The sequence below is a fragment of the Trachemys scripta genome, chromosome 2 (assembly GCF_013100865.1).
Source record: "Trachemys scripta elegans isolate TJP31775 chromosome 2, CAS_Tse_1.0, whole genome shotgun sequence".
Classification (NCBI taxonomy): domain Eukaryota; kingdom Metazoa; phylum Chordata; order Testudines; family Emydidae; genus Trachemys; species Trachemys scripta.
Window position 1 is genome coordinate 236,707,622 of NC_048299.1, and position 12,572 is coordinate 236,720,193.

The following is a 12,572-nucleotide window of genomic DNA, read 5'->3' on the forward strand; positions in this document are numbered from 1 at the left end:
CATGTCATGCGTATATAAATGATTTCTTCTGCCATCAAAACCAACTTTACAGAAAGCTGAGCTTCTTGCTGATCAAATGGAATCTGTTTATGGCAGAGGCTAAGATAATTGCTCTAGGGATTATAGACCATGTTCAAACATTTAATTAATTAGTTGTGCAATCACTAGACAAGCATGTCAGACAACATAGTGGTAAATGGAACATAGTTCTTACATCTAGGAAGATCCATGGATCTCAGCATTACCCAATACATTGAGAAAAAAAAGTCATGTTTTCATTCTTTGGCTCTATGCAGCCAACTACACAGGCTACCTTACAAAAGGGGTCCAATTTTGTCCTCATTGACTTGTATGGGAGTTGTACTATTGACTTCAATGGTATAGAATCTGGCCTAGGATACACAATGTAGACATTTAGGGAAGGTAGATCATGTAGGTAATATATTCCACTATTCTTATTCCATAAAACCGGAATATTAAGTTACTGTCCTTAAAGTAGATAATTGCAGTTTAGCTAAACTTGTTCATATAAACTTCTTTGCCATATGGATATTTCCACTCATGGAGGAAAGCTACACTCCAGTGAGCAGATGATATATTAATTCAGCTGTGTCAGTTCTGACTGACTCTACTGGCCTCCAGTGTTTTCAGTGCTCGGCTCACAGGTCCTAAACTAAGTCTGGTAACTTATTTGAGGAAACCAAGCCCTGTGCTTGGTTGCCTTAATGCACTGATGACACATAACACTGGTAATATAATTGTGGAGTTCTGTATTGTAAAATATCATCCCAGTTCTTGGAATAGACCTTTTACTACTTTAAACTTACAATGTGTAAATGGATGCAATTCTTCCACACTTTCTCAGAATGACCCTGCTTTTTAAGCCCCTGTCTCCATGGTGACAGACTACACTGAGTGATACACTGAACAGTGCAGTTGCATTTGCATGCAAAGTAAAACTCAAAAGAGATGTTGCCTCATAAAACAGAAACACAGACATTTCCTTTTGTCTGTGAGGAAACTGCATCCATGGAACTGTAAAAGAGAGTGTATAATAGCAGTATGAAAAGAATGGTGAGACCTTTCAGAAGGGATGCCTTCAGTTGATGTTTCCAAGAGAAAGCTGATATTTTGTATATATTTGTGGATCAACATGAGCCTTCTAAGGAAGCTGTGAATGACAGCAACACATGAGCAGTTGCTGAGGAAGTCTACTTGGAGCCATGAAGCAATACGCTATTCACTACCTTTGACTTGCAGGGCACACATAATCAGGTATAAAATTAAAGTTATGAATCTGTCACAGAGGTCACAAATTCCATGATTTTATAAGACCTCCATGACTTCTTGAAAATCCCAATAATTCAGCCCTGGACAGCAGGTCTCAGACTTCTCAATAAATCCATGTTTTATTGTTTATTTCCCACATCCTGTCCATGACTTTTAATTAAAATACTCATTGCAAAATCATAACCTTTGGTATAATACTAAAATAGCTAGTATCTTTCAAGCTGCATAACCCATGGGGGTCTCATTTTGGTTTTGCTGCATGTCTTCTACACTTGTATCATCACCAAATGTTTTCCAGAAGGTCATGTCATTGATTTTTGCAAAGCCAGTTTGGATTTACACTCTAGTGTAGTGAAGGACACCAGCATAGAATGAAAAAAATTCAGAGCTCTGTTTGAATGTTAAGTTAAATGTAGTTTGAAATTGAATCTTTCCATGTGCTATATTAATCAGATACATTTTCTGAGATCATATGACCAGAGAATAAAAAAGAGGCATAAAATCCTGATTTAGACCACTTTGCAGCAATCTCTAGCAGATTTTTTTTCTGATATTTACATCATGATGTTACAATTTATTCAACAGTTGTGGATCCTCTATAGATTTAATGTGGTATTTTTTTCCATCTGAGCATGCCCCAGGGGTACTTTGCTGTACCACCAGGAGCTCGAAAAACTAGCTAGGACAGGTGCCTGATGGGATTACGTTGAAGGATCTTCACAAGAGGATCCTTACTGAGATTTAATTCCCCATCTTTCAAGTTGTGCCACTGAGAGAATGAATTGGGCCTCTAATCTCACTGATATAAATCAAAAACAACTTGACTGAAGTCAATAAAGTTACACCAGTGTAAATCTTGTCTAAGTGAGGTCAGAATTAGGCCAATTCTATGATTGTTCCTTTAAGTTTCAGCTCAGGTTTTCTCAGCTTGTTCATGAAACTATCATAGATTTATTCAAGTCAAATCAAAGCTTACAGGTCTCTGTTGGTGGCCAAGAATGGACTCACTAATTGAGTGGTCTAAAATCATGTTACTTCCCAGGGACCTGATGTAATGGCCATTGAAAGTCATTGGAGTTTTCCACTGACTTCAACACGCTTCAGGTCAGGCACTGTATGTATATTAAAATAGCTCTAACACACAGTGCTGTCACAGCCAGTTCCCTCACCTGATTCTTAATGGCAAAATATTGAATTGATACAGTGGGGCATTTTGAAACAACAGCAGAACAAACTGCTATGCTGATCTATTTACTAATTATTTCTGCAACTAGCCAAAATTAGCCTTAACATTACTTTCACAACAGGAATCAAGTTCCTGTTAACAACCTTCAGTCTTAATGAAATCGGAAATAACTAGTCACTGACAATGCACCTCAGTTTGCTTGTATGTAATACGAAGAATTTCTATAGGAGAGAAATATTAAGTACAGATGTTCTTCCATTTATTATCCTTAGGCCAGTGGGGAAATAAAGCATTTTAATTGAATTTGAAAGACTGTTTGCAAACTGCTGACCTAGAAGAAAAGCCCTGGAAATCATTTGTTATACAGTTTCTTATAGAACTACTAAGCAAACTGTCATGCAACAGCCCAGTTCTATCCCGCAAAACATAGGTAGACTTTACAGACCAAGTTAAATGTTAATATTCTCCAAAAGGTTTAAGTCTGACAACAAGGTACAATACAGTGTACAAGACATAGTTGGATGCTAGAAAAGTAAAATAAATTGTACACAGCTACATTCTGTAACGTTAATATCCAGACTTCCAGTCAGCTTTCATTGTATGAGGTATGTTTTAAAAAAACAAAACAACAACCCCTCTCCTAGGTTTCCTGAGGCACTTAAGAGCATGGAATAGGAATGCCCTTGCACATATAATTAATCATATGGAAAAATACTGGCTGCTGTTCCTCACACACTTACATCAGGATTAGGAAATCTATGTTTCTGATTCTCTTGATGGACAGATTCAACTCTTAAGTTTGTTTTACGCTTAAGGAATTCCCCTGCAAATTAAGGGGTGCCAAGTTGTTATGGACATGAAGGGTGCCTCTCTGGACTAAAGGTTCTGTTATGTGACAAGACATTAAATGCATGTGGACTTTGTAATGGCTTTATTGCATTCATGGTGTTTGATGTAGTATGACGATTAAATATAAGAAACTGCTCTTTTGAATAATTTACAACTATACTTACGACTTTGACACCTGTAAACAATATAATGGATTTACAGATTTTCTTTTAGCAGAAGTATGGTATGTATTTCAGAGAGGGCAGAATATTAAATGTGAATATGTTAATTATATCAGGAGTTAATTAGGTGGATCTAAAGCATACTTAAGTGTTGTATTTATTACTATGTATTGTAGTAAAATGACTGGAGTTAGAACCCATGCTGTTGGTTAGAATTTCTTTGAATAAGAAGAGTATTAGCTGTAGGTGGTATCGATCTCTCATAATTACAACACATAACAGTCTCTTTACTAGTGCAGTATGGGTATGACGAATGAGGAAAAATGAAGATCACCTTTCAGATTACTTCACCCCATAGTGCATACATTATTATACAGGCACTGGAGTATCAGATTTAGCAGCTAGTTAATATTTACTTAATGTTGTATTTCTTGGGGGTAATACTATTGTCTACACTACTGAAAGTAGAAGTTTTTATTTTCTCAACATCACATTAGGGAAAAGTAAAATGTCAGTTGTTAACATTTATAAGACTAAATTGTGCTCAGAGACACAATGTGTATTTCCAGAGTTTGCGGAAAGGGAGTAATGGGCTGGCAGGAGCCTGCTCACATAAATAAATCTTCTGCAATTCTGCCATCCCCTAAAATGCATGGATTTTCTGATCAAACTGTCTTCCATGATCATGATTCTGGAGTCCCATTAAAGAGTGGGTTGATTTAGCAAAACACTGAATTCCATGTATGCCTCTCTCCTTAGATGGACTTGGATCCAATTCAGTGTGTGTCTGTTAGCATAGACATTGGAAGAAATAATGTACATGTCTGAGCCTTTTTAGATGTGTAGCCAATAGGAATCTCTCTGGCTAGGGAGCTGTACAATATTTTGAAAGTCTTGCTACTTTTAATCCTGGAGAGGGGAAATTGATTATCAAGATGTAGCATAAGTGAATGTCATGGATTCATTTATGACTGGGCTATGTTCATTTTGGGCTTCAAATGGACACCAATATGATAAGGAAAAATATAACAAGCTTTCTAGAATATCAGATAGTTCCTCGAGAGAGAGATGTTGGGTCAAAAGAGTTTCTAGGGAAATGTAGGTCAAATGAACATTTATAATTGGCTATATTTGAATAAAAATCAGCTGTCTCATTCTGAGCTGAGAAGCTCAGCTTCAGCTCCCCAGTGAAGTCAATCAGAGGACAGAATTGTGTACTAAACCTTTTGAATTTCATGCTGCTACCAGGGCCGGCTCCAGGCACCAGCCGACCAAGCACGTACTTGGGGCGGCACCTTATAAGGGGCGGCCAATGTTGGGGTGGCGGGGGGCGCTCACGGTGTTTTTGTTTTTGTTCGCGAGGCCGCGCTCGAAGGGTTTTTTTGTTTTGTTTCAGTGGTGCGGTTCTGGGGGGGGCGGGGCGGAGACTTTGGCAGCGCGGTGCTGGGGGGGTTGGGCAGCCCGGCCTGACACTCCGGGGGTTTGGGCAGCCCGGCGCGGCGCTCGGGGGGGGGGGGGGGGGTTGGGTGGCCCAGGCCGGGGGTCCGGGGGGTTGGGGAGGCTGGGGGGGGGGGCGGGGGGGGGGGGGGGGGGGGGGGGGTCGGCGGCGTGGCACTGGAGGAGGGGTGTTATGGCGGGGCGGCACACTTCTTTTTTGCCTGGGGCGGCAAAAAAGTTAGAGCTGGTCCTGGCTGCTACTATTATTATTGGTATTGCAGTAGCTCCGAGAGACCCTAGTCAGAACTGAGACCCTATTGTGCTACGTGGTGTATAAACATTTAGCAAGACATAATCCTTGATCCAAACATCTTTCAATCCAATTGTAACAAAAGGAGGAAAGGGAAGAAGGGAGGACATGGGTAACACTGACAGGGGTTTGTCATTTATTTTAAAATGAAGTGTAAATAAGGAAATAATATGTGCCAGCAATTGATACTGACCAAATAACTATAGACATATTGGCTAATTGACGATTGTTAAGTGGGAGGATATTGTCTCACCTGCAATCAGTCAATTTACTAATGATGGATAGCTTGAGCTGAAGATTACTCCTTTATGATTTAGTGGGTTTGCAGATGTAAATGGCACTTTGCAGCTGGTGTCAGAACATAAAATTAACAGAGCGAAATGGAATGCTTGCCCCCAAAGAACTTCAACTCTGAAGTTCTAAATCCTGGCAATTCAATCTAATAGTGAACCCTAAACCACATTCATTTGATTTTTAAAAAGCTCCTTACACAATAGTTATACTAAATCTGTCAAGATTTAAAGCAGATAAAATTTCCATAAGCGATATCTCTGGTTTTTATATTGAGTTATTGTGATTTAGAATTACCTCTTTTCATAATGGCATTTCAGCAAACATTGATTCTTTTCATAGCCAATGCAATTCATAATTGGCGAGATGGTCTACATTGTACTGGGACAGGTAGGTTAAAAAATCAGGATGGCTCATCTGAAATTGTAGGCTAGTAAGAGGCACAGTGGAAAAATAAAAAGGTGAAAGAGACACATAAAAATTAGGGGCCCTGTTCTGCTTCTATTCACATCATTGGCAAAACTCCCAATGACTTCAGCAGGAGCAGGCCTGAACCATCGAATATTACCTTTGGGCTGAAACTAATCTGTTTGTTTTTATCTAGTCTTTCCCCTCCGCAGCAGGGTTTTCTTGTGTGCTATACTCTCAAGTGTGTTTAATTTCGCCTATTCTGGAACGCTGCTGATAAAGGGGCCTGGGGCACTTCCATCAGTAATTTATTCCATTGTCTAACTGTCCACACTGTTAAAAACCTTTTCCCTGTTGTCTAATCTAAATTTGCCTTTTTAAAATTCCAAGTCATTGCTCTGTGGTTTACAACTGTAAGTCGCTGAGCAATTCTCCCTCTTTGTAAGCCTCAAGAGTATGTGCACAGCTGTCGTCTATGGGGAGAGTGAAACAGGCAGGCCTCCTTGGGCACTGGGGTTACCAGGATCGCAGCAACCTTTCCCATTGAACTTGAGCATGTGAGGCTGGAGCTATACCATAATCATAGCATAGCAAAACCTACACCTCTCCCAGGATACAGGACAAGGCAACAGTGGTTTCTTAATAAGGGGTGCACTGCCTTGAGTTCCCTCTGGCATCAATAACACCAGCCTGAATGTGGGGAAGAGACTTTGAAAGTTGGGTGGGAGGTGTCAGGAGTGGATAGGGGTTATATTGTGGGACATGTCAAGGAAAGTAGGGAAACTATGTCAGGCAGGGATTGCCTATAGGAAAGGGTTAAAACAACTAATCAACATAGATTGGAAGGAGGAATGTGTGGGAAAGATGGGGTGGAATGAGGTTGAGTTTAAAAAATACTGTTAATGGAAAAATCAAAGGATAAAATTGAGTATATGAGGTAAGGCTGTCATAGGTTAAATAAGCAGAAGGAAAATAGGCTGTGTGTTTTGGATCAAAGAAAGGAATATCTGATGGTGAAAAAAGTAATACAAACAATATTGTGCTGCTTCCTTCCACCTTTCCCATGTCTTTCTGTTCTCACTCCTGCAAACAAATGGACTGATGACACTTGTACACCCATGACGAGTCCCACTGAAGGCAAAGAGATTCGTCATAGGTGTAAGAGTCCGTATTTGCACAGTTGTGTGCAAGGTAAAGGCTTTAGATTGTGAGCACTATGGGTTAGGGATCTGTCTTATCCTATGGGCCTGATTCTCATAGAGAATATAAATCAGTGGAGTTACACCATCATAAATTCTATGTAACATTGTGGAGAAAGAGCCAGTGTTTCTGTAAAGATTCTAGCATGTTTTTGAGCACTTTTTAAAAATAGTGATAATAATGTCCCATATCTTAGTTACTGTTTTCAAAACTGATTGATGTCTCCTGAGACACTATCCCCCAGTACTTTTACCATATTTGTCTGTTGAAGATTTGTTGTTCCTTTCTTAATATTGATATCCTTATTTATTCCACTGTTTTACACTGTATAGGATTAGTCTAAATGCTTTAGAATTACTCGATTAAACCCTTTTGACTGACACAATACTTGCTTTCTTCCTGTCTGCTGGCACCTCACCTGTTTTTCTTAATTTTAAGAAATAACTGCTAGTGGCACTTCTATTTTCTCTGGTAGTTCCCTTAGGAACATTGGTGATTAATACTGCAGATATTTAATTGATCCAAGCACTCTTTCATTTTTCTCTTAACAGCACTTTTAGTGGAAATTAATATTTTCAGTGGAAAGTAATATTCCCCTCCCTACATTCCCCACTCATCAATTTTTTTTATTAATGCCAGAGGAAAGGTAGTGTTGATTAATCACGGACCATTTTAGTTTAGGTAGCAACATATGTGGAGATGGAATCTCATCCATAGTCAGATCTGCCACTGTAGATCTTCTGAAATGCAAGAGCAGAAATATTCTGCCTTATGCACCTTGTAATGTGGAGACACTGATGGTAATTTTATGCAAAGGACTACAGGTTGTATAGCCATCAGTCCAAGTGCAGAACTCTTGTTCTTGTAAAGGTTAGAACTAGGTCCTGAATGGTTTTTAAATGCTTCTAAATTGCATATAGAGCCTGATCCAAAAACTACTGAAGTCAATGGGAGTCTTTTTTCATTGACTTCAGTGGGTTCTCATTCTGGCCCTTCATGAATTAGTGTGAAGGGATGGCTGAGCTCAGTCTCAAGGCTCTGTCTTTCATGAGCCATTCAGCCTTTCCTCTCAAATTTTATAATTTCAGCAAACCATTCATGTGAGTTACTTCCACATATTCACACTCAACTGTATACTAAGAATAGCTTAACTCTAGAATAAGAGATATTGGATTGCATATGGGCCTGTAGCCAGGAACTCCAGAATTCTAATCCTAACTTTCACACTCTTTCCCTGTAGCCTTTGGCAAGCTCCTTGGGCTCTATTTGTGTGTTTCTCAATTTTGGAGTGCCTAGGTTCTAAGGTTCTGGGCAGGCCAACCTTATCATTTTTGCTGGGATTGCAAAACAGTTCACCCTCACTGCCTGAGGACCATCCTCCCCCCATCACTGACTCTTATGCCCTCTCTCCTCACACTGTCTCTACCCACTATGATCACCACCCTACTCTGCATTAATATGAGCAATGCAAGTTACGTTTTTAATAAATAAACAAGGTAAACATGTCTGCTTGTTAACCAGGAATGCTCCGCCTTTTCAGGGCCTGATAATTTTACAGAAAACAGCCTTGTCATTGTTTTTGTAAACACCACCAGACTGGCTACCTGAAGGAGCAACTAGCCATATGAGCCAGTGAAACTGACAGCAGGTTTGTGAGATGTATGCACCTCAGAGATCATTCCGAGGTCTATTTTACAGTGATGTTATCCGCCTATCTCCTCCATAAAACCACTCAGGGAACTTCCCCTCAGGTTATGCGGACTTGAGATTCCGGCATTGCTACAAGTGGTGAGCCCCTCTGTCAGTTCCTACTCATCAAAGTCAGACTGATTATTTGTTTTGTCTGTTAGTATTTCTTTCAGGGCTCCAGAGCAGAGCCAGTCTCCGTATTGTATTGTGGGCATGCATGCAATAGATAAATAAAAAGTGCCCCAAATCTATCAGGATGTCATCACTATGCACAAGGATTTGGGGGCAAGTTAGCTAGATGACTGTTTGGCCTAACCCAAAACTGAAGGGACTCATTTTTTGTGTAGAGGACACTTTTAGGTTCTGTCCCCCCCTAGATTTCTGCAGTAAGAGAAGAGGATTCCAGCTGCTTGAACTGGGTTCTGTGTGTAGTTACCAGCATTTTAAAAAAAATGTTGTGGGGGAAAATTGTCCTAATGAGCTGGGGTTCTTGAGTCAGCCTGTGTCTCCCTGTGAGAGGAACATTCTTATTCTTATTAGAGAACAGTTATTCAATACTCCTGTTTCTGTAACTAAGAATATTTATTTTCATATTGTTTGCACTGATGTATTCTGTGTAGGAGTATATAAATTAAATCATATAGGCTTGAGGGGATTATAAAATTAGGTAGTTATTGAAAATAGGCCACAAAAGACTAAATAATTGAAAAAACATTAACTTAACTAATCAGCATTGTTCTGTTTTCATGCAGGATGAGATCAACTTTGAATATATAAATAAAGAGAAACACAAAGAATGGCAGAGTGTCAAGGTACTACAATATATAAACTATAACATTGGAGAGCTCTTACTTAGCATCCTTCCATACATGTGAAATGGCCTGTATAATGAGTAGTTTTATGAAGCCTTAGAAAAATCAATTTTAATATAATTAAAATATTAATAGAAATTTTAAGAACTAAATCATTTCAGATGCATCTTTTTACAGTTGTGTTGGAATTAAAGGGGCACTGTCTTGCTTAGAAGAAAATTTGATCTACTTTAAAGTGAATATAATTTGGGGAGAAATATCCTTCGGATTTAAAAAACAAACTTCTTTTTAAAATGCACCAATTCATTGCCAAGTAATAATACAAATAATCATGGTAATTAAAAAAACCCAATCAGTACAGTATGCAGTGATCAATTTAAGAATATTCATGTTCTTCTAATTGTGTACTGATATGCAGATGTGGTTTAGGTAGCTATAGAAATAAGATAAAGAATCTCCAATTTTGTTTATGCAGCAATTAGTCAGCTGCTTAATCAGTTAAATTTACATGGATCCTTATTGTGCTGTAGTTTGTGGTTGCCAAAATGCAGTCACCCATGTCCTACAACCCTCTCCAACTTGCAGATGAACATCAGATCTCATTACTCTTCACCGCACTAGGATGCTTTTGCTTTCCTCCAGTCCTGTCCCTAAACCATTTGTTTTTTGATAAAAGCTGCAGCTAAATGAGAAGATAAATGAAATTTCAGTACAGTACAATATATTATTGAAAAAACACTACATAGGGTACATCTACACTACAGCGGGGAGTCGATTTAAGATACGCAAATTCAGCTACGTGAATAGCGTAGCTGAATTCGACGTATTACAGCCGACTTACCCCGTTGTGAGGATGGCGGCAAAATCGACTTCTGCCGCTTTTTGTCGGCGGCGCTTACTACCACCTCCGCTGGTGGAGTTAGAGCGCCGATTCGGGGATCGATTGTCGCGTCCCGACGGGACGCGATAAATCGATCCCCGAGAGGTCGATTTCTACCCGCCGATTCAGGCGGGTAGTATAGACCAGGCCATAATGTGTTTAATCTGTTAGCAGGTGTTATCACTGCTCTGCATTAAAGTATTCAGATGTCCCTATGTGATCAAGACAGTGCTAGATTTTTAACAGATGTCCTGCTGGTGACTGTAAGGCCTTTTTGAGATACTGAAAATGCTATATTTTCTTCTGTTTTTTTTTTAAACCTTCTTGTTAACAATCAATCCTACAAAGTTTTCCCTGCATGTAATGTGAAGATCAAATGCAGCTGCATTATAAAAAACTAAATTAGTTTAATAGTAAAAAGTGAGAAAGTTTAGGTAGTGTTTAGATAGCATAGCAATAGGTGCTGTAGAAATACCAATAATAAATAGTATTTTTTTCCAATATTCTATGTTTTAGCTGCCTGCCACAAGACTCAGAAAGAAAGGACACAACTGTGTTCATTATTCACCAAACTTCAGAGTTTCACTTCTAATCAGAATTTACAGTACATACCATATACATTATTTAACATTCTGATTAAATACCGATACAATAACAGCAAACAAACTTCAATATGACAGGTTTCAGAGTAGCAGCCGTGTTAGTCTGTATCCGCAAAAAGAACAGGAGTACTTGTGGCACCTTCGAGACTAACTAAGAAGAAGTGGCCTGTAGCCCACGAAAGCTTCTGCTCTAATAAATTTGTTAGTCTCTAAGGTGCCACAAAAACTTCAATGTTTAGCAGAATATTCATGTTTCTGCCTTTGTCCCATATGGAAATATCTCTTAGAGATGTTTTTGTTAATTAAATGGAAACAATCAGTTTTCTAGTTCTTTGTAAATAGCAACAAACCATAAAGATGGCTCCAAACTTCCCAAACTTACAGGGAGAATTCAGGTCTGGATCTGATCTTCACAGCTGGGTTCCAGGGCTCGGCTTCCAGCCTGAGCCCAAATGTCTGTACAGCAATTTTACAGCTCTGAAGCTCATGTCCTGCTAGCCTGAATCAGCTGACCCGGGCCAGCCACAGATGTTTAATTGTTTAGATGTACTCTTTGTGATCTCTAGTACAGACCTATAGATTCTGGACCAGATTCCCTACTCAATTACATCTGCACAGACTCATTGAAATCAAATAAAAGTCCCAGGGGCTCCACTCACATTCACTGGCTTTATACCAGTGTATCTTGATCTGTTTCAAAAGGGTTACTGCCAATTTACACCAGAGCAAGTGAAAGGAGAATTAGGCCACTAGGCTTCATATACACTGAAGTTAATGAGGTAAATTGGCTGTAATGGAGATCAGAATTTGCTCTGTGTTGAGGCTACATATTAAATGGTATCCCCTCTTTTAAGCTTGTGTATAGTTACTTTTCCATTCTCTTTAATACATTATTTTTCTCTTGTCAGAACAAGGTGGTGCAGGATATATTGTTTCACAATGGAATTATCCCTGGTTTGGGGAAATGGACACATGAGTGGAGTCATCCGGCCAAGAGGGGGAAAAAATCGACAGAACAAGCATCATTGAATTGTTGTCTGAGTGACAGCAGTGTATGAGAGGTGGGGGACTTCAATGTAAGCCAACAGTCATTTAATCAATCCTCTCTCTCTGAGCTCTTCCAGCAGCCTTCCTAGATTAAATCCTTCGCCCACCCTGTTTGTTTCTGTAGACCAGCATGCAGCTGTTAATTATTTTGGCTTGGCAACCCTTCCTTCTCCCTGCCCGCCTGTTTCCTGCACTATGACCTATTTAATCTTTTTGTGATGGAAGAAATAAAAACAAGCAAGTACATCTTTTTCTTAACATTGAGTTACCCTGAGGACAGTTTTAACAGGTTATTACAAACTCCAGGAATAAGAGGATTCTGGCTTCCTAACAAAGCACATTTAATTAGCCTAGTTTTTCCTTATTGAAATCAATAGTAAAGAAAAAGAGTATGGTTCCCTGCATAGAAG

At 39.3% G+C, this 12,572-nt stretch overlaps 1 protein-coding gene across 1 annotated transcript in view; it reads left to right on the forward strand.

Moving 5' to 3' along the window:
- The window catches only part of CNBD1 (cyclic nucleotide binding domain containing 1), a 291,357-nt gene extending 279,184 nt beyond the window's left edge, over window positions 1-12,173 (forward strand). Inside the window, exons 11-12 of the mRNA XM_034759583.1 lie at window positions 9,574-9,633; window positions 12,024-12,173. Of these exons, the coding sequence (XP_034615474.1) occupies window positions 9,574-9,633; window positions 12,024-12,173 (210 nt within the window). The remainder of the gene's footprint in view (window positions 1-9,573; window positions 9,634-12,023) is intronic.
- Window positions 12,174-12,572: the final 399 nt, after the last annotated feature.